The sequence below is a fragment of the Lathamus discolor genome, chromosome 6 (assembly GCF_037157495.1).
Source record: "Lathamus discolor isolate bLatDis1 chromosome 6, bLatDis1.hap1, whole genome shotgun sequence".
Taxonomy (NCBI): Eukaryota; Metazoa; Chordata; class Aves; order Psittaciformes; family Psittacidae; genus Lathamus; species Lathamus discolor.
In genome coordinates this window covers 89002560-89022664 of record NC_088889.1, presented here as the reverse complement: position 1 = coordinate 89022664, position 20105 = coordinate 89002560, and the positions used below count along the sequence as shown (strand labels likewise).

Sequence of the window (20105 nt, the reverse complement as noted above, 5' to 3'; positions counted from 1 at the left end):
TGTAAGAGTCATGGAGAGAGCACAGTGCTTTGTACCTGTGGTCCTCATCCTGCCTTCTGCTAGTGTAACAGTGGGCACCTGGAAAGCATCATGTTGGATGTGATAAATATTTAGCTGTGCTTCAGCCATCCCTTTCCCTCCCTGGAGGGATGCTCCGCTGCCTTTTCCTCAAGGGATAATGCTTCTTCCTGAAGGCTGCTGCTGTTATTCCCCAGCTCTGGACTGCAGGCTGAGTTTGCTTTGCCCCAGTTGTTTCTTTACAGGAGGAAACTCATCTTTGCTCTGTAGAGCTTCCCTTGGGGGGCCTGGGAATGGGTGCGGGTTTCTGGTCCTGGTGATGTGTGACCCAAGCAGCCACCGCTGAGGATGTGGGGCTCTGTGGGTTTGTTGGATGGAAGATGGTTTTCCCTGGTGTCAATAAGGCACTGCCTGGGCAGGCTCTTTGCTGGGCAAGCTGCTGAGAGAGGAACTTGTGTTGGCTGAGGAGGTGATTTTGCTCTAGCAACAAAAAGTTTGGGGTTTTACTGGCGTGACTCAGGACTACTTGTGGGTACGTACGGGGCTAAATGTACTCACTGCGTGACACAGTGCTGACAGAGCCCTGTAGTGCAGGTTGAGTGGTAACCAGGGATTTAGGTGGGGGAGAGAGCGAAGAGGATTTTTCGTGGTGGAAACAGGAAGTGTGTTCTTTTTTTCAGCCTGGGAGATATCCCATCTGCCTTATCTGAATGGGAATGATGCTGCACTGATTCCATGGCAGCGTTGTGAGCCTAAATGTTCAGCACCCCAAGGAATACCATAATTACTGCTGCTATCTCTGATATCATGGTAGTGTTTTGTGGCCTCAGTTGGCCTTTGTTTGCACCTTTCTCTTTCAGCCACTTCTCTTTCTATCAAAGGCTGGAGCAGAGCTGCTGCCCATGTGGGATGCAGTGGGTTATGGTGTGGCTAAGGGGAAGGGCAGGAGTTGGGAGTCTTGTGGTCCCGGTGGATAGGGGAGGGAGGGAATCACTGCCTCATGCTGGGGGAGGTTCTGGACCTGAGTTGGGATGAAGGTGAGGTGGATCTTCTTCAGCATCCTTTCCCCACTAGTCCTGTGCTGTGTAGTCCACATGGCTTAATACCACAGGGCTCCTTTGTGCACTGTCTGCTCTATCGACCTGTTGCAAGAGGAGACGGGCAGCCCTTTGGAAGAGCACATCCCTTTCAAGATAGGCGCTTTTCCACGTGGCGTGATTGTTCTTGTGTGCTGCTGGATCTAACATAGGAAGAAATGAGGAATCACTTGAAGGCTGTAGGGTCAGGAGGGATGATGGTGAGCATCGTGCTTGGCTGGAGGTCAGGACATTGCTTCCAGGAACTACTGCAGTTAGTCCCACAACCTTTTTGGGGCAAATTAAGCCAGATTGTGTAAACAGACACTGGCTCTTGTTGTGAAAGGCACCCAGTGCTGGAGTTTGGTGTCTCTGAAATGTGTTGTGACCCTGGGGAGTTGGCTGGAGCTCCGGGGTGTGGTGCAGCGGGATGTCTGCCCAGCCCTTGGCTCCCTGCTGGCCCTGGGAGCAATGGCTCCACTGCTGGAAAGGGGAAGTGTGAAGGTGACAGTGGCCTGGCTGCTGCTTCCTCCTCTGGGAGCTGGCAGCAGTGTGCAGGAGGGGCTGGGGAGGGTCCGGTACCCACTGGGATGCTGAAGCCTCCATCCTTGTGCTTGCACTGTGCTCTAGGAGGGTCATTGCTGAGTTAGGTCTCTCCCCTGTTCTGAACCTTAATTTCATAATTTCAACCGAAATGCTTATTTTTTTATCTATTTAAAGCTAAGTTTCTGTTAAAAACACAACGTGAGTAGAAGAGGCAGGATGAGGAGGAGACAAAACTCACCAGGAGTTGTTTGTAGAGCATCCACCCCTCCTCCCCTCGCACCATCACCACCAAGGCAAAAAACCTCCTTTTGGAAAGGAGGAAACCTCCAGAGTGCCCAAAACAAGTTATTTCCCATCAGAGGCTGCTAACCTTAGCTGTGGTTTGGCACTGCCATCAGCCTAACTGCTTGTGTCTGATGAACCTGTCTGGTGCTTGGAGCTTCTCATTGGAAGCCGCCTGTTGGGCATCAGATGTCCATTGTTGCAGGGTGTTTGTGCCGTGCCTTGATAGTCACTGTTATATCTTTTAAGAAACTTAAAAAGCAACTTTTAATGATTGGATTTCGTTCTCATATTGGAGATTTCCAATCAGGAGTGCATAAACCCCTGCATCCGCGATGGGGTCGTGCCAAGCCATATCCTCCTTCCCATCAATGGTGATGGGTACTGGTGGGGCTGGTGATGCAGAGCGGAGGGATAGGAGGGAAGCAGCTCCCTGCAGGGCTTGGCAGGTGACAGTCATGTGTCTGACAGATCATAAACACGCAGGGCTGGTTACGTGGATGGGCTGGGGGTGGCTTAGGAGGGGATGACGGGGTTATCTAGGGAGTGTCAGCTTGTCTGGGCTTGCAGGCCAGCCAGATACTGCTTTGTGGTGTGCGTGTATCGGTTCTCTCCTAACCCAAATCTCACAGGGATGGCTGACGAAGCAGCTTGTCTGCTGCTGGAGTTGCTGTGCTGGGTCAGGTGCCGTGGCCCTTGGCTGTCTTTAACCAGTCTGTGTTAACAGCAGCCGGTGGAGATGGCAGCCTCCTGACCCGGCTTGCCGGAGGGCATTTTCCGTAGCTGGAGCAGATGTCTTCTGCTGTGTGCATCAATCCCTAGAGGAGACTGTTTCCTATTAAAGGTAGCAAAGGGCAAATACACTTTGTGGTGAAGGTCTTTTTTTGCTGTAGGGTGGAGACCTTGGTTTACTTGGTGTTGGAATGGGAAAGCTGAAAGGGAGACAAGGGAGCAGCAGAGCTGCATCCTTGAGGATGCTCCCTCTGAATCAGTCCTGACCGTGTGCCCCGTGGCTCAGCGCGGCTGCAGGGGTGCGTGTTGTCCTGAAGACGCAAAGGCATCTTTGCAGCTCGTCACTAAAAGTGACGTGGCTCCGTTTCTGAGGGCCAGATGTGCTCACCACCCAGCCTTTGTAACACAGCTGCTCTGCATAGCTAAAATCCCCTGCCGCTTGGTTTCTCTCCTGACACGCTGCCAAGTTGCACCTCGGCCAAAGATGAAATGATCTGGTGCTGATGCATTGCTTTGGCTGCTCTTTGTCATCTTCCAAGCACCTTCAAAAGGTGCTTGGGGGTGGGTGGCAGCCCCAGCCCCACGTGCCTGTTTGTAAAGCCCTGTGCCTGCACCCAGAACATCCCTGGCAGCGCAGGGCAGGGCAGTGCAAGGCATTTGGTGTGTGTGTGTGTGTGCACTTGTGCTCAGCTGGCTTTCGAGGTTTCCCTTGTCTCCCCACGTGCTGAATCCGACCTGGCTCACTGGTGGAAGGGTGCAGAAAGGAGGATGAGGGGGTGATGCCGCTGGGGTGATCGGTGTGGACACTACCAGTCTCCGTGCCGTGTTTTGTGTCTATTTGGCAGCACCCGTTTTCCTTAGGGCTGGAAGCAGCAGCACGCTGCCTTGAGGATGTGCTGGGTATTTTGGATCTGCTGCTTCTGCAGCCCCCACTGTTCACTCTTAGTTTGCATCTGCAGCCCGTTTCCTCCAGAGTTTTGGCTGATCCCTGTGATGCTTTGTTGTGAGCATCCTCGCCTCGAGCATCAGTGCTTCAGTGGTGAGCACCAGGAGCTGGAGGATGCTGGTGTCAGGGCTGGGGTTGTCCTCTGAGCCCAGGATACATCTCGTGATGTGGCTGAGCTGCCTCTTGTGCTCTGCAGGTGCTGTTCTCCTGCCCAAGAGAAGCTTTTTGCAGGTATTAATGACACCTTCCCCTGCCTGGTTTCTTGAAGGATGCCTGGGTGATGAGGGTAAAGCAGAGGCTGGAGGAGGTGCCTCTAGAAATCACCAGGCAGAAACTGTGCGTGCATTCGAATTGAAACTCTTATCAGCCTCGTGTGTGCTTTAGCAAGGTGCTAGAAAACCGCTCAGTGTTTCCTCCAGCAGCTCTCCTTTACGTGTGATTTCTTGATGTACATTCCAGGCTGCTGCAAGAGTTTACCCTTGATTTTGGATCCACAAAGGGTTGCTTGTTCGGTAACTGTGGGTTTCCCCGTGGGGTTTTACAGTGGCAGCTCAGTGTGTAACCGTGGCAGGGAAAGCAGCCAGCGTGCGTTTCCCTTTATCTCAGCCAGGTTTGACGTTTCACACGTCTCCTTCCAGCTCCTCACTGTTCCACATGCCACGGCTCCTTTCCCTAAACCCACAGAAAACCACATTGGGCATGATCTCAGCTTGTTCTTTGGTGGTAAAAGGGGCTTAAAATGAAAGGGTTACTTCTGATTTAGGTGGAAATGGTTCTTGGAAGCCCTGAATGTGCCCCATGGGGAGCTGCAGGCTGAGCTGAGTCACAGCTCCTGAGCTTTTGAGATGGGACATGAACCGGATGCGTTGGGACCGGCCTGTCTGCGGAGACCTCTGGCTTCCTGGGATGGGGTGACAGCTCTTGAATCTGGCTGTACTAGGAAAAGCCAGCAACTCCCCCTGAACGCTGGGAAAGCTGCGGTGCAAGAGGTGGCTTTGAGACAGGAAAGACGTGGAGGGTATTAAAGTATGGCCAAAATATAAAGCCCATCCAAAAGGAGCAGCAGAGCAAGGCTGTGCCCTTCCTGCTGGCAAACCATGGTGGAGGAACACCACTGAGCTGTGGGCACGTTGCTTATGGAGCCCTTGCCTTTCCCAAGCTGGAATCAAAGCTGCCCTGTGGATACTGGGCAGATGTGCCATAAAATAGGTGTTTTCCCCACATGGAGTGGTTTTAGCCTGAGAGAAGAGCCCATAAAGGGGAGGTGGAAGGGGATGGTGCAAGGTGATGCTGGGTGGTGGAGCTTTCGGTGTGCTGGGGGCCCAGCCTTTGGTTGGGAACAGGGGGACTTTTCCAGCTTTGCAGCAGGGAGTTTGGAGGAACAAAGGAGGAATGTTTGCAAGGGATTTTTGCGAAATGATGGAGTATGTGGTGCTTCCCTTATCTATCTATCTATAATCCATTTACCTTTATAAGGTAGATATACATCTTTATAAGGTATCTATCTGTAACTTCCTCACCCGGTGAGCAGCAGGAGCTGATCTCATGGGGCAGTTAGGCTTGTTATGGGAATACAGATGTCGGCTGTCCCCTGGGGCAGAGGAACAGTGGTAGGAGAGCAGGAGGTATGCAGTGCAGGTCAGAGGGATGGTTAATGCCAGCAATAGAGGCTGCAGGTCTGGCTTACTGTGCCTGAGCTCTCCTGGGCATTTCAGAAGCCACCTTTCCCCTTGCTACATCAGCCCTTACTCCCAGCGCTGCTGCAAGCAGGTTACAGGGACCGTACGAGTCACCTGCCACCTCTCTTGCTTGACTTGGGCGCATCATTAGTGGTTAAGACTGATGCTTTCCAGCTGGGTGCTGAGGTTTGAGTGCGGTCACAGGCTTTACATGGAGATAAGGCTGAGGGGAATTGGGCAGTCTCTGTGTTCCCTGGCTGCGGTTTTCCTTTGCCTCATCCAAGCCCGGGGAGACATCCTGGCTCCTTCTCTGCCATGTGATGGGGTGGGTTTTTGTCTCAGTGGAGAAACTGAGGATGCAACTGGCTCTGTTCATTTGGCACGATGAGCCCTTTGTGTTTGTGTCTTCCTGCTTGGAGCAGGCTGAGAACAGCAGGGAGGAGAGGGATGGCACTGAAGACACACTAAAAAGAGCAATGAATTGGTGTGGGACAGCAGGAGGTGTAGGAGAGTATTTACCTGCTGCTTTCTGTACGCTGCCAGATTGGCACCCTGCTCTGAAAGGAATAAGGTTTTCCCTGCTCCTCCAGCGTGATGCTGCGCTGTTGGAGATCAGAGGTTTTCCTTTGAGGATGAGCAGGCTTTGTCTGTCTGAGCGGTGGCAGCATCCCCAGGGCATCCTGGAGCAGGGAATTGCTGTGGGTCCCAGAGGGTAACATCACTGTGAACCCCCTGAACTGCTGCCTGTCCCATTGTGCGGTGCGGATGCTGCTGGTGCCAGAGAAGCTCTTGGGTCTGCCTCTCGTTTCTGCCCCTCTCCCAGAGCAGGCAGCTGCAGACGTTGAGGCCTTGATTTATTTTCCCCACTCCATAAATCCCATTTTCAGAGCAGGTGCCTGCTCTGCCTTACATCATTTGCAGCGATGAAATCACTCTGTCCCTGCCCAAAATAAATGAGAGGGTGGATGGTGGAAAGCTATTAGAAGCAGAGGGGATACTTTGCTCTCTTGCTAAGTTTACAGAGTTTTGGGGACACCTGGGAGTACTTGAATTGCACCAAATTGGATAGGAAATAAGGGTCTGTTTACTCTGGAATTGAGGTAGAGCCAACAGTTAAAAGGCAAATGACTCTTCCCCGCTATAACTGTGTGCCTCTTGTCAAGCTGATCTATTCCAAAACTGGTTTGAGTTTCTCCCCTGTCAGGAAACTGCCACCAGCTGCCCATATAAATTCTAAACAGATTCTGTTTTGATGCGGATTTGTCTATGGCCTGAGAAATGAAAGGGAAGAGCATTGCTCTGAGGAGTGCTGGATACCCATTGGCAGGGAGATGGGCATAGGTGATGCTGGTTCTGCCTCTTGCTTTTGGTTCGTGTTTAGCATCCTCTTTGCTTCTCCCCAAGCACCATCTCCTTTGCCTTCTCCTCACAGGTAAGGTGTTGAGGCTGGGTTTGCTTCCAGACCTTTGTCTCGTGGCTGCACGCCAGGGCCTGCAGCCCACGTGTGGGTCCCACGAGGTGGGTTTCACAAGGGCAGCTCCGTGGTTCCTGACCAGCTGTGGGCTGGGTTAATGACCCATCCATCCCAAGCATTTAGGTACACGTTGGCACTGTGCTGCAGCTGAGCTTTGAGGAGGTGCGGCCTCTGCTGCTGCTTTGCCAGGGAGAAAATCCCATTGGAGCAGTGGATACAACGGAGGCAGCATCAAGCCCTGTGGCACCATTCCCAGAGGATGCCGTGCCCACACCCCAGCTCTGTGCTGGCTCCAAGGAGATGCCTTTGTGATCGTGATGCACTAGGGCTTTGCACAAGCAGCACAACCCTTGGCATGCACAGAGTGTGTTCTATAATGGCATAGCACAAATGCCAGCTCGCTGCTGCTTTTCAGCTTCCTCAAGTGAGTCTATCGAGGGCAGCCCGTGTGCTCTATCCTCACGGGGCTGCAGGACAGCAAGCTGCCACCTAGGAACAAAACACAACATCAGACGTTGATTTTTCCAGCCCTTGGGGTTGTGCAGGTAACCTAAAAATACATCTGGAATGTCACTGGGTGGTGACATCCTCCTGGAGCTGCCTGCACAGCCCTGTCAGTGTTATCTGGCCAGTGCATGGAGCCCCGGTGTGGCCTCTGCTTGTCGGTAGCTTTGGCTGATGTACCCTCCCCAGGCCCCTTGCTGGGTACCAGCACGTCCCACCCTTTCTCCTTGCATCAGTCTCCTCCTTGCCCAGCCCTCGTGGCCCCATCAGTGCAGTGCTGCAGTGGAGATGAGCCCTGTGCAGTATTGGTGATTGATCGGCCCCAAGCACCATCCGAGGGATGAGAAGGCTGATCCCGTTCGCTTTCCGATTGGATTCGGTTCGAAGGGCTTGTTTAAATACAGAGCTGCTGCGGAGTGTCCGGGCTGCATGGCCTAGGTGCGTGGAGCTTTCCCATGGGATGTGCATCTTGTGTGTGGAAAGGTAAGCACATCCCGGGCTTGGGGCAGTGGATGTGTTACGGCCTTGTCTAGGGATCCGACTGCAATTCCCAATGGGACAGTGAGGTGCAGCGGGCACCAGACAGCATGGCACTGGGATGGGATGGCCGGCTGGTGCATGGACTTTGATCAGAGGAAAATCCCCTCCTTTCCCCTGGTTAGGCAGGGGTTCTTCTTTTGCGGCAGGTGAAGCCATTAACTTTTTGCTCAATTCCAAGCACACACCTATAAAAAGCTCCTTTCTCATCCTAAATGGGGAATCTCTGCTGCTCGTGGCAAAGTGGCTTTTTCCCAGTTGCTGTTTTTAAGGGTGTGCTCTTCCACTTCTTCAAGTCAGCCTGCTGGGAGTGATGGGAGCCATCCTCATCCCTGCCTTTGCCCTGCTGTCCCTGGACCTGCCTTGACTTCTCCCCATGGCAGGATTTGCTCCCCCAGCCTCCCTTGCCTGTCATGGGGTGATGTCCCCGCACTGAGGCGTGGGGAGGCTTCGTTAACACCAGTGAAACACCCGACGCCTTTTGATCCTGTGGGATTACCTGGAATGCATAAAAGGCTGGATGATTAATGGCAAACGGCGTGCATCTTTCAAGGCATTGGCAATTCCTACCCTGTCTTGAAAGAGCTGCCAATAGCGAGACTTGAAAGGATGCTTTGGGTTCTTTTCCCTTTTGTTTTGGGTTCTGTGTTTGCTTTTTAAGATGCTTTTGAGATGTCAGGAAGCTCTGCTTGACACCACCCCTGCTCCTCAGGCGCTGAAACCCAACAGGACTAATTCAAAGGAAATAGTGCTTCCCGTCCCACCTGCTGGGTTAGGGACTTTCTGCTTCCAAACCCCACTGAATTGGTGGGTGTCTGTAAAGATCCTTGGAGCACTTTATGCCTGGCTTAGGGAATGAGAGAGCGAATGCCAGGAGGGTAGCGCAGCATCGTGCTGGGGATGGGTGCTTGGTGCTGCCTGCGATAGCAGCTCCTGCGTCAGCATCCTTTCTGTGCTGATGATCTGTGCCTGAAACTATACCCTGGGAGTGGGAATGTGCCTGAGAAAATATCTTCCGCAGTCCTTCTGGGCCTTCTATAAACACTATTTAAAATCAGAGGCACTCATTATGTTGGTATGTGCGTTTACCTTGACCTCTGACTTCTCTGCCTGCAAATGCCTATGGCCTGGTACAGCCTGCAAGTGAGGGACTGGCTCAGGAGCAACACAAAGGCACGTTTCCTATAATGAGTTGAAGGTAAAGGAGCTGGTCCAGGATCTCCCTTCCAGGCTGAGAGGGAAATCAAACCCAAAACTGCAGCTTGGCAAAGCTGAGCCTGGCTTTGAGCAGGAATGTCGGCGCTGGGCTGGTGTTGAGGGAAAGGGGAAGAGCAATGATACTTTGCCACGGCTTTTCTTGCACATCTTTGCAGAGAAGGGACCGGTTTTCCTTTTCCACGCCCTCATCTCTCTCCTTCGCTATTCCCCAGCCAAATCCATGCAGCAATTTATACTTTGCCAGCAGAGATGCCGCCTTTGGTGTCACCCGGGAATAGCTGCAAAGCTCCGTGCTCCTATTGTCATGGAACAGTATTTCTGCTATTTGTTGTGGTGATAGTTGTTAGTGGCAAGGCAATTACCCTGTCACCTGCAGCACAAAGAAACGTGACCTCTTTCTATCCTGCCACCTCCTCTGCGTCCAAACCCAGTGAGTGCGGGGATGGCTCCAGTGATCCCTCATGTGCCGGTGGCGGTAGGGCTATCGTGGAGCAATGGTCGCTCCGGTGGGATGCGTGAGGAAGGGGATGGAGGAGGCAGGAGTGGGCTCTGCTTGCAGGCTGGGTTTGAACGATTGGATCATTGGATGAGGAAGCATCCCACCGGGATGCGCTGTAGCAATCCAGTGCTTCGGTGGCTCCCGGAGCTGGAGCTGGCTCCCCCCCAGTTTCCTGTTGACGTCAGCTGCTATTTCACTGCTGCAGTTTTTACAACTGTTGAGCTTTCAAGGGTAACCGGAGCCCAGAGCCCGGCCAGGCTCGGCAGCTGCCGGTAGGGAACACGGCACTGCCTGCCCTGTGTCCCCCCGCTCGCCTTCGCTGCTGCTCCCGGACCCCCGGGATCCAGGGATACCGGACAAGGAGCAATCCGTGACGCCGCCGAGCGCTTCAGGCCATGCATTCCCACTGAAAAATCACAATCGGGGCTTGCACGAAGGGCCCTGTGCTGGATCCCGGGGGATTTCTTTATCCCCTCCCTCCTCCATTCCGCCCTCATCCCTCTCTTTTGCCAGGCGTGCCGGCGCTTCCTTCAGTTCTGGGAAACCATGGACAAGAAGCAAGGTAGATGTTGCAATTACCAAAACACGTGGTGGGGGAGAGTGAAGGGCTGGTTCTGCTGCTAGAAGGGGGCTCTGTGACTTTTTGGGCTCAATTAATGTGGTTTTAGCTTCTTTCTCCTCGCTCGGGCAGGGGGTTGGTGTTTGCAGCCAGGGATCTATTTTTAAAGCCCTGGAAACTTGCATGTTTTATGGGGGGGGTAAAACAGCAGCATCTTAATTGTGACCACAATAAAATCCAGCATGGCTTAAGGAAAATATAGCTCGCTCCTGGCTCCGGTTGCATTCCTGGGACCCAAGGGCTTTCCAGCAGCTCTTGCACGGTCGTCCCTTGCTGTAGAGCCTGTTGCATGGGGAAGGCGAGTGCCCGCGGTGGCTGGGGCAGTCGGGAGCCGTGATTCAGCGCCTGCTGATTCAGGTTGGGTTGGGGCTGCAAGGGGCTTTTTGTGGAGCGTGGTTTTTTTCCTCCTCCTCCTCGCTCGCTCCTTTTGCAGAAGCGCCGAGCACGGGGCGGGGGTGACCTGCAGGAACCCCCCCCCCCCCGCAGCGGGACCGATGAGTGATGGCTCTCGGCAGGTTGAGAGCCCGTTTTCCACTTCCACGGATAAGCTTTTTCCACTCTCAACAATGGAAAACAGCACAAAGTGTGCCTGTGAGGAGCTGGCTCTTAGGACCCGAGCAACCCAATTCCCCTTCTCCGCTTTGCACCCTGCCTCCAATGCCTTTCTTTTTTTCCTTTATGCTTTTTTGTTCCAGCTCTTTCTTTGCAGTAGGGCTGGGATCCACCCTCCTGCCCTATCCCTGGCATTTAACCCTTTTCCTTGCATCAAGGAGAAGCGGGATGCATCCCAAACATCCTCCCCGGCACTAACAAAGCGGCGCAGCTCTGGAAGCAGCCTCCAGTGCTGCAGGACTTCAGTCTGGGGCTGGCACCAGAGCCTTGGGGAGGCAGTGGAGAGGTTTCATTTCAAAGGTCGGCTCAGGCAAATAGCTTTATTTGCAGTTCTTTAGATTGTCCTGCTCCTTTCTTCCCACCCACGCCAGCAGAGTGGGATGGATAAACCCCATGGGGAGAGGTGCAGCTTCATAGGACTTGAAGTTGGCGGTGGCAAAGATGAGCATTCAGATTGCATTAAGCAGTTCCAGGAAATCTGTGTCAGTTTTGGGCTGGTTTGAGGTAAGAAAAAGAATTGTGAGGCTTTTTCTTCTCTCTTTAGGAGGAAATGGTTCCTTTCTTAGCATAAAGGATGCCGTTACGTGCCTGCGGCATCACGTGGGTTACAATCTCGGCCGCACCAGGAACTTCTGTCAGCTAATCTTGCCCGGCTCGGGTGCAAGGCGCTGTGCCTCGTGCCCCCACAGCCAGCAGCCCCTTCCGCTGCCCGGAACGCTGCACCAGCAGCTCCAAGCCATCCCATGAGCTCAGGGCTGGCAGCAGAGCCCTGGGGCTTGCAGGAGGTGGCAGGGATGTGTCCCCACGTCGCTTTATCTGCTGCTCTTTGTCCCCACGCGGAGGGATCTCTAAAGGGGAGCTGTGGTGCTCTGTGCTTGCAGCCACCCCTCTTGCAAGAAGCGGGTGTTTGTAGGGTTTTCAGCTGACATAAACCATCCTCCTGCACTGACCCCATTGGGATCCCAAACGTGGGAGAGATGGTGCCGAGGTCTTGCTGCTGACAAGGAGCTGACAGCAGCTGCTTGCGGGGGCTAAAAGCAAATGCTGCCCTGGGATGTGCTTGGGACTGAAGGGCTTGGGTTGCAAGGGCTCGTCATGCTCATCCCACTGCTTCCTGCAGGCAGCAGAAGCTCGCAGCAGGAAGCAGGAATTCGGACCAGCCTGGAGTGTGCTGGAAAACTTAGGGCATATTCTGGGAGAGCTGTAGCAGTCTCTGCATCAGTTCCCCCCGTTGCAGGGCAGCATCGTGGGTGATTTTATTCCTGCAAGCATGAGCTGAGCTGGATTTTCCACTGGTGTGGGTGGCCCAGCCAGAGCCTGGGAGTGGTGACAGGATGCCTCCTGTTTAATCTGTGCTTTTCCAGGTTGGAGCTAGGAAATGCTTCTGGGGGCTCTGCAGGATGGAGTGGGAAGGGGATCACTGCTAACCCCCACTGGGAAGTCAAGGGCAGCAGTTTGGGGATGCAGGGAAGTGGAATGATGTGCAGGGTCCCTATTACAGCAGAGATGACCAGCGCACAGAGGCATTAAGTGACTGCAGAGGGTGTGCAACAGGGAATCCCCATGTCCCTGCTGCCCTTCTGAGCCCATGCTTGCAAATCCTCCTTGGATTTGGAGCTTGGCCCCCACCGAACAACGTATCCCATTGATTCCCGACCCCAGGCTGGGTGCTCCCAGCTCCCTCAGGCCCTGCTCTTGAAGCCAGGGCTGAAGAAGGGCTGACGCTGCAGGGTGCCTGGCGTGAGGACCCTGGTCCTGCTGTGTGAGTCACGGCGCTGCCAGCCGAGCCGGTGGCACAGAAGGAGCTTTGTGCCGGCTGTGTGGGGTTACTATAGCGATGGGGGAGAGGGAGAGCAAACAGATGAAGCATTTTGGGGGCATTTCAGGGCTTCTTGTAGTGCTGGGGCTGATCACTGCCTGGGGATGCTGCGTGCAAGCTATTTCAGAGCAGGTCATAGGGGAGAAGCACTCGGTGCAAAGCTCCTGGTTGCCAGTGAGCTCAGTCTATCCCCGTGGATAGGATGGGATGTGTATCCACAATGAGCTCCCCACCTTGCCTGGGTGCAGAAGAACACTGAGAACCCTGGTTTTCAGGTTCTGTGGTCAGCCTCCCTCACTGAGTAGCAAGCAGCTGGGTGTGGGAAGGGGAGGCATTTTGGAACCTACGGATGGCATCTTTCCTTTGGCTCTGGTTTGCGTTTGCTGCCGTCGTTGCTCAACCGGGTATTTTGCAAAGTGTCATCTGTGGCCATTGATAGTCCCCCTTCCAGCCCTGCTGGGTTGGGGAGATGGGGAAGGGAAGCTTTGCAGGCTTATGAATTGGAAGCTGTGGCATGGTCAGGTATCCAGAGGTGGTTTCCAGCCAAGCAGGGTCAGTTTGGGGTGGAACGGCTCGCTGCCCAGTTTCACTGAGCTGGAAGTTCACATTGCTCCCATAGCTCATGGTCCCAGACCTAATGGGCTGGCTCTGATGCCAGAAAGGTGGCGGGATAAGATGGGGATACGGTCTGATCCATGCTGGCTCCTTCAGCAGGGAGGGATGCTGCTGGTCCACAGTTGGGACCTTTGCAGTGTCTTGCAGACCAGCTTTCACATGCAACCTCAGCAAGGTTCGAATATGGGGAAGGACAGCAGTTCTGGTGTCCTCAACATAAAAAGGACATGGAACTGCTGGAACAAGTCCAGAGGAGGCCACGAGGATGATCAGGGGCTGGAGCAGCTCCCGTATGAAGACAGGCTGAGGAAGTTGGGGCTGTTCAGCCTGGAGAAGAGAAGGCTGCGTGGGGACCTCATAGCAGCCTTCCAGTATCTGAAGGGGGCCTATAGGGATGCTGGGGAGGGACTCTTCATTAGGGACTGTAGTGACAGGACAAGGGGTAACGGGTTAAAACTGAAACAGGGGAAGTTTAGATTGGATATAAGGAGGAAATTCTTTCCTGTTAGGGTGGTGAGGCACTGGAATGGGTTGCCCAGGGAGGTTGTGAGTGCTCCATCCCTGGTGGTGTTCAAGGCCAGGTTGGATGAAGCCTTGTGTGGGATGGTTTAGTGTGAGGTGTCCCTGTCCATGGCAGGGGGGTTGGAACTAGATGATCTTGAGGTCCTTTCCAACCCTAACTATTCTATGATTCTATGACAGGACTGGAAAAGTGGGGTTTAGGCACCCATCTTAGCTGAGGCATCTGGAACTGGGGTGGGGGGGACGGACAGGGATGGGTATGGAGGTTATCTGTACTGGGACTGTGTTGGACACATATCATCCTCCTGTCTGCTGCGTCTCCTGCTGAAATCCCAGCTCCTCGCCTCTCCCTTCCCTTTCCCAGCAGCCTTTCAGTGCTGGACTTTGTCCTCATGACTCTTCCCAGGAGCCAGGCAGGTAGGAGCCTTTCCAAAGGGCTGTCCAAGGCCGTGCTGCGGTGCCTGCTCCCAGCTGGGTGCCTAGAGCACACCTTCTTGTTCGTGCTTTTTAATGCTTCCTCCAGGTCTGTGCAGCCAGAAGTGTCCTTAGCTGCAAAGTGCAGACACCCCCTTGTCTGTCTTGGGGGGATCAGGACTATGATGCTCTCAGCTCTATCGTTTCATCCCTCATCCCAGTCCCTCGTGGTCCCGGTGAGCTGGGGTCAGTGGGTGAGCTGTTTGCTGAGGGAGGAATAGCTGTGACTACGATGAGCAGCCTGGGGTCGGTGCCACTGCAAGGAGCTGATTCTCAGCCCCGCACAGGTCTCCTCTGCCCACTGGCCTCCCATATTGGTTACCTCTTGTCTCTGTAGTTTTGTCTCCAAGTGTTTGGCCTGCCCTGGACCTGCTTGAACCCCGTTTCCCTCTGTGGCAATGGGTTATGTTATCTCAGTGCTGTTTGGAGTTGGAGAGGAGCAGGAAGAGAGCCGTCCTCTTGCTTTGGATGGGGTCCTGCCTTGTCTGGTGGGATCTCAGCCACTGCAAGCTTGATTTGTGGCTGATTCACTGCTGGTTCTTGCAGTCAGCTCCTGACTGGTTTCATCCTGGTTTCCCTTTATTGCATGGGGAGTATTTGCTCTCCTGTTGGGACTAACTCCATGGCTTAGCTTGAGGTCTCATGGACATCGCCCTCTGTGCCAGTTCCAACCCATACTGCGGAATGGGTCTGGCTCTTCCCAAGAAGCTTGGGTGGGGGCTGAGGGTTTGAAGGGCAAGGAGGAGGTAGACAGGGAGTGTTTTCAGGAGCCCTGTGCATCACTAATGGCATGGGGACCTCTTGTGGCTGGAGAAACGGGGATCGGGCCAGGCTTGGCTGCGCTCTGGCACCGTCTGCATCCCTCAGCCTGCAGCGTGGCTGGGAGGGCTCCCCTGGGCCATGCATGTGGCCCTAAAGGATACCAAGGTAGTACCCGGCTTATCCGGAGCATGGAAGCTGAGCTGGTGTTTCCCTTCTCTCTCTTTCAGATTCCAAAGGATTGGAGCCACACAAACCGGGTAAGTGCCGGTGGAAATCACAACTTTAACCCATCTTCTGAACATCAGCAATTAAAATCCCCCAAGAGAGGGGACTGTAACGGCTGTGAAGGGGAAAGAGTAAAAAGCTTGAAGGAAGGAAATGAAAAAAGCCCATTGCTCACGTGTGTGCTTTCTCTTCCAGTGAAAAGCAGGAAGAAAGGGGAACTGAGGATAACATGTGTCCCCATCAAACAGCCTGTTGCCAACACAACGTAAGTGTGTCTGCTGCCCAAAGTGGGTCTCCAGACACTGCGCTGTCTCAAGGGCAGTGGCCTGTGAAGTCTTCACAAGATCAGCAGTTAACTCTCTTCTCTTAAGTGGGTGATGGGGAGGAATTACACACGTCTGCACATATGCATGCCTCTTGGTGCCTGATATGAAATGGCTGAAAGGCAAAGGCTGGAGGCTCTCTTCAGTCTTTCTGCTATGGTTGATTCCTGATGGTGTTGATGCCAAAGGGCAAAGATATGCTGGAAAGGGCAAATCTGCCTGAGGGAAGGAGAAGGGAGGGTTTTTAGTGCAGGGAAAGAGATGAGGTGATGGCAGCTGGACCACGGCAGGAGCAGGGGGTGAGGGCTGGGGGATGCTCTGCATGGCACAGCATCCTTCCCCTGTCCTGTGCATTGGGGTTAGTTTGAGTTGTTTGGGGAGAGCCTAGGGTAGCTGTGCTTGGTTTGACAAAGAGCAGATGGCTGCAATTCCTCTTCCATTGCGCTCTTTGAAAGCACCTTGGGCTGCATCTTCACTGCTGAGCCTTGTTTGCTCCAGAAACCCATAGCAGAGACTCACCCAGCACCAGGAGAACAGTGAAATCCCCAAAGGGGAAATATCCCTACTGAAAACCCCAGGTAGATAGGGCAGATCTGGTGGAGGGGGGAGCCAAGGGAGCTCCCCTGTTAACTCTGTGCAGCATAGGATGCAACAGCCCCCTCCTTCCACCATGGGTGCAATGTGTGTCTGCTCCTGTTCATGTTTGAATGCCCCCGGAGAAGGCCTCATGCTGGAGTTCGTGGTGTGCTTGCATGCCCGGAGGCTGGTGTAAGTTATCCCCGACTCCTGTTCTCTGCGCTTTTCAAGCTGCAGTGCAAATATTTGCACAGTGCGAGGCTTTTGCTGTGAGCCTGAAGTACTTCCTTGAAGCTGGAGGTTGCTCTGATGGGAACTGAGAGGCAAAATCAGTTGGGCAATCTCCACTTTTAGAAGGTCCCAGGGGATGGGGAGAGCAGAGAAGCGAAGCGCAAGGGACAAAACGCTTGTGTTGGCTCTAAAAGAGCCGTGCTGCCCATAATGGGAAGTGGGCAGCGATGAGGAAAACAGCCATAAAGGAAGACTTTCGCCTGTGTGGTGTTCACTGTGACACCGAAGTGCTGCCTGCCCTGCTTGTGACGCTGTCTGAAGCAAGCCTGCGAGTGTACACAAATGACTCAGGGGTGAGGCATTACCTGTTGTTCCCTCGGCGTGTGTTTCAGGCTACGTGGCTGTCCTGTTACAACACCTGCCTGTCAAAACACGACAGTCGAGCTGCTCTGCCACAGAAACCTCTCATCCCGTGGGTCTTGGTTCCTCAGGCTCGCCTCCTGAGCAGGAGTAGTTTCGTAGCCCGGTGGTTTGATGCGTGTCTCACCTAGCTGAGGCTTTGGGGTTCTTATTGCTTGTGAGCGATTGTGGGTGTGGGTTCAGGTGTTACTGGTATGATTAAAGCATTTGTGAGTGTTTGGAGGGCACTGGTTTGAAGCCAGGGCAGCAAAGCACAGTGGGAAGCAGTGGCTGAAAGTGCTCAAAGGAACGCGAAACCTGGCTCTGGCCAAGAGGGTTGATGAAATTGGGCTTTCTCCTGACTCTTCCTCTTTCCTTACAGGCCCCCAAGGAATTTGGACTCCAGAGCGTTCATTACCATTGGAGATAAAGTACGTGTCAACCTGGTTTCTTTTTTGCTTGCTTCCAGTTTTGGTTGCAGAGTTTTATGGATCATGCCTGGCAACCTGTCAGATCAGATCCTGGGGTTTCAGAGCACCCCAGGAGAAGGACAGTGTCCTCCTGGTGCAGTCTTGTGGGCTGCATCTTTGCAGGCGTAAGAGATCCCACAGCAGGACCTTTTGCCTGTGGAGCAATGGGGTGTCTGTGTGTATTGAGAGCAGTGATGGTTGAGGAACTGACCGTGTCTGCAAGCTGGCTTGCCTCTGAGCAGATCCGTGCAGGGCAGATGGGTGACACTGAATGCTAGGTGTGCAATTTTGTCCATAGTGGGAGGTCACAGGGATTGGATGGATTAGGGCCCAAATGCCCTAAATCAGTGTGGCCTCACTGCACGCTGTGGCTGAAAGTCCCCTGTGCCCTGCGTACCCACAGGGCTGCTACTGCCCATAAGCTGGGCATAAAGCTTCTCTCCAGAGCCTTTCCTAGTGACCTGGTGAAAAACACTGCTAGAAATAGCCACTGCCTCTCTTTTATTTCATGCTCTTGTTACGGGCTCTCCTAGGACTGCAGAAGCCTGTTTGTAATTGAGCTAAAAATACCATGCATTGGATCTAGCTAGCATTGCCTGGCTGCTTTCAGGCTGATGGGATCTGGGCCCCTCGGCTTCAGTGCAAGGTTTTAGGGTTAAGGGGGAGGAGAGGAAGCTATGGCTGTGTCCAGGGAGCAGTCCTGCTGCCTGTGCCATTTTCTGGCCATTGTGTCGCGTGTATTAATAGCTCAGGGAGATAAGCTGTCTGCAGCAGGTTGGGCATGGTGTATGCAAGGGGAGAGGGGTGTAGCTTGGGGAAAGCTCCCTATGGTCACTTCCTTCCCTGCTCCCGTGTGTGCAGGGCTCTGGCATGGGTGTTTTGGAGTGACATGATGGAGGAAGAGGGCTTGGGCAGGAGCCTGCTGTCGGCTATGGGGCGGATGGGTCCATCAGATCCATGCAGATGATGCCCTACATCCATTCCCGGTAGAGGGGAGCGCTGGCTCTGGCTGTGCATCACCTCTTGTTGCTGGGCAGGGCAATGCTAGTTCTTGGAGTGTGCTGGGAACTGCCAGCTTCTGGGGAAGCCTTCAGGAAAATGCCAGGGAAAGAAAAAGCCCAAAACAATAGCGTGGAACAACTGCAGAGCACGTGTCCTGAAAGGCATCACCAGATCCTTCTGGGAGGCCCCTGCAGGAGCTGGGAGCTGGCACTGCTCCTCTGCCAGCTGCCTGTGGGGTCGGACATGTTCCCCTTACCCTAATCTCCTCAATTCAGGATCCACTGTCCTGCCCAGGAAAGGGCTGGCACCTTCCTGTGCTGAGCAGCACATAGCTCAGTGCTGAGCTCAAGCACAGCCTTCCCTTGCTCCCTGCCTCAGCTGCCTGCCAGCCACATCTGGCTGGAATAACTGGAGCCAGGGCTGGCAGGAAGGTCCAGTGGAGCTGGTCACTGTGACCAGCACCGAGGGGACTCAATGGCCAGGAGCCCAACAGCCCCATCTCCAGCTTGGCTCCTTCACACCAAAGGCTGTTTCCTCCCTGCTCTGGGCGTAGTTCACAGGCACAGTATCCGGCGCTGCGCTGTCTGTGTTTCCCACCCTCGCCGCCTTTGTGGCTACTGGGGCAATTTGGCATCCTGGTATTATTTGTGTTTCCCTGAGACCGGAGGAAAACTGGAGGCTGGATAAAGCCAGGCTAAAAGGAGCTCTGTGACTTATTAGGAGGCGATGAACACAGTGCCCAAAAATAGCCCATGTCTCACTCACACAGCCCGTGCCCTGCCCAGCAGGACAGGCAATTGCAGGGTAACACATCTTTAGGGAGGCTTGTTCAGGAGCTCGCTGGCTCCCTGCTGCGTGGGGCACTTGCTTGTGTCAGCGCTGGCAATGGGGGTTTTCCAGCTTGAAACGAGATAGTTGAACTTGCCTGAGCCTCTTTGTTGGTGTTAACTCATGGTTTACCTTTCTGATGGTGGTAAAACCCATTTGGATGCGCCAGTGATTAGGAATTGAGTTGCTGGGTTGCTGCATACACCATTCTAAGAAAGGCTTTGCACGGGCAGAAGTGGTATTAGCTACACGGGTGTGTTTGTGACCCGTGATCTCTTGGGATGTGGGGTGAAGGGGGGGGTCCTAGTCTGTACGCAGGGATTTTGAGCTGTGGGAGAAGCTCCTGACTGCTGCCCATGTTGATACAGGAGCTGTTAAAACCCTGCAAGTACTTCAGCAACCACAGTCATGCCCTTGTGTGGGTAATCCCAAGCAGGCAGAGAGGCACCAACCTTTAGTGCCCTTTCCAGTGGCAGCGTGCCCTGGCTTAAAGGATGGAAGGTCCTGATCTCTAGCTGCAAAGGGGGATTAAATGAGCCCTGGTGAGGATGAGATGAAAGGGTTTGGACCCATCTTCTCTAAGCATGGCGCCTCTGGTGCGTGTAGGAGCTGGTGGTATAGTCCTGTAGGTCCTGTCACTTGGAAATGCTCTGCAAGTGGTGGACCTTTGCTGATGCCCTTGTTGATAAATGTGCTCCTACCTGATGTTCTGTTGTCTCTGTCCCTAAAGAACTTCGAGGTGGAAGCCGATGACCTGGTGGCAATTTCAGAGCTGGGCCGCGGCGCCTATGGCGTGGTGGAGAAGGTCCGGCACACGCAGAGCGGCACCATCATGGCCGTGAAGGTGAGGAGAGCTGCTTGGAGGTCAGGATGTGCAGCTCCAAGGGAGTGGAGAGGCTCTGCACAGCTCCATTGGTCACAACAGAGTGGGAATGGGCTTGTTTGTCAGCTTCCAGCATTCCTGGTGTGGTTTGGCTGTTGAAGGGTCTGTGCTTTGCAATCCAGGCTTGGTGCCTGCAGTTAGATAGTGCAAAGTGTGGATGTCAGAGAGCCTGTCCAGGCTGCTGGCCGTGGCCTGCATCCCCTGCAGAGCTTGCCAAGGATTTGCCATTCATTG

At 53.9% G+C, this 20105-nt stretch overlaps 1 protein-coding gene across 3 annotated transcripts in view; it reads left to right on the top strand.

Moving 5' to 3' along the window:
- The window catches only part of MAP2K3 (mitogen-activated protein kinase kinase 3), a 32198-nt gene that overhangs the window by 3426 nt on the left and 8667 nt on the right, over positions 1-20105 (top strand). For 2 of the 3 annotated variants that reach the window (XM_065684608.1, XM_065684610.1), the window contains exons 2-5: positions 15162-15191; positions 15355-15424; positions 17071-17119; positions 19719-19832. In XM_065684608.1, coding sequence (XP_065540680.1) covers positions 15162-15191; positions 15355-15424; positions 17071-17119; positions 19719-19832 — 263 coding nt within the window. Of the gene's footprint in view, positions 1-9719; positions 10074-15161; positions 15192-15354; positions 15425-17070; positions 17120-19718; positions 19833-20105 lie in introns of those variants that run through there. The other variant, XM_065684609.1, reaches the window with a different exon arrangement.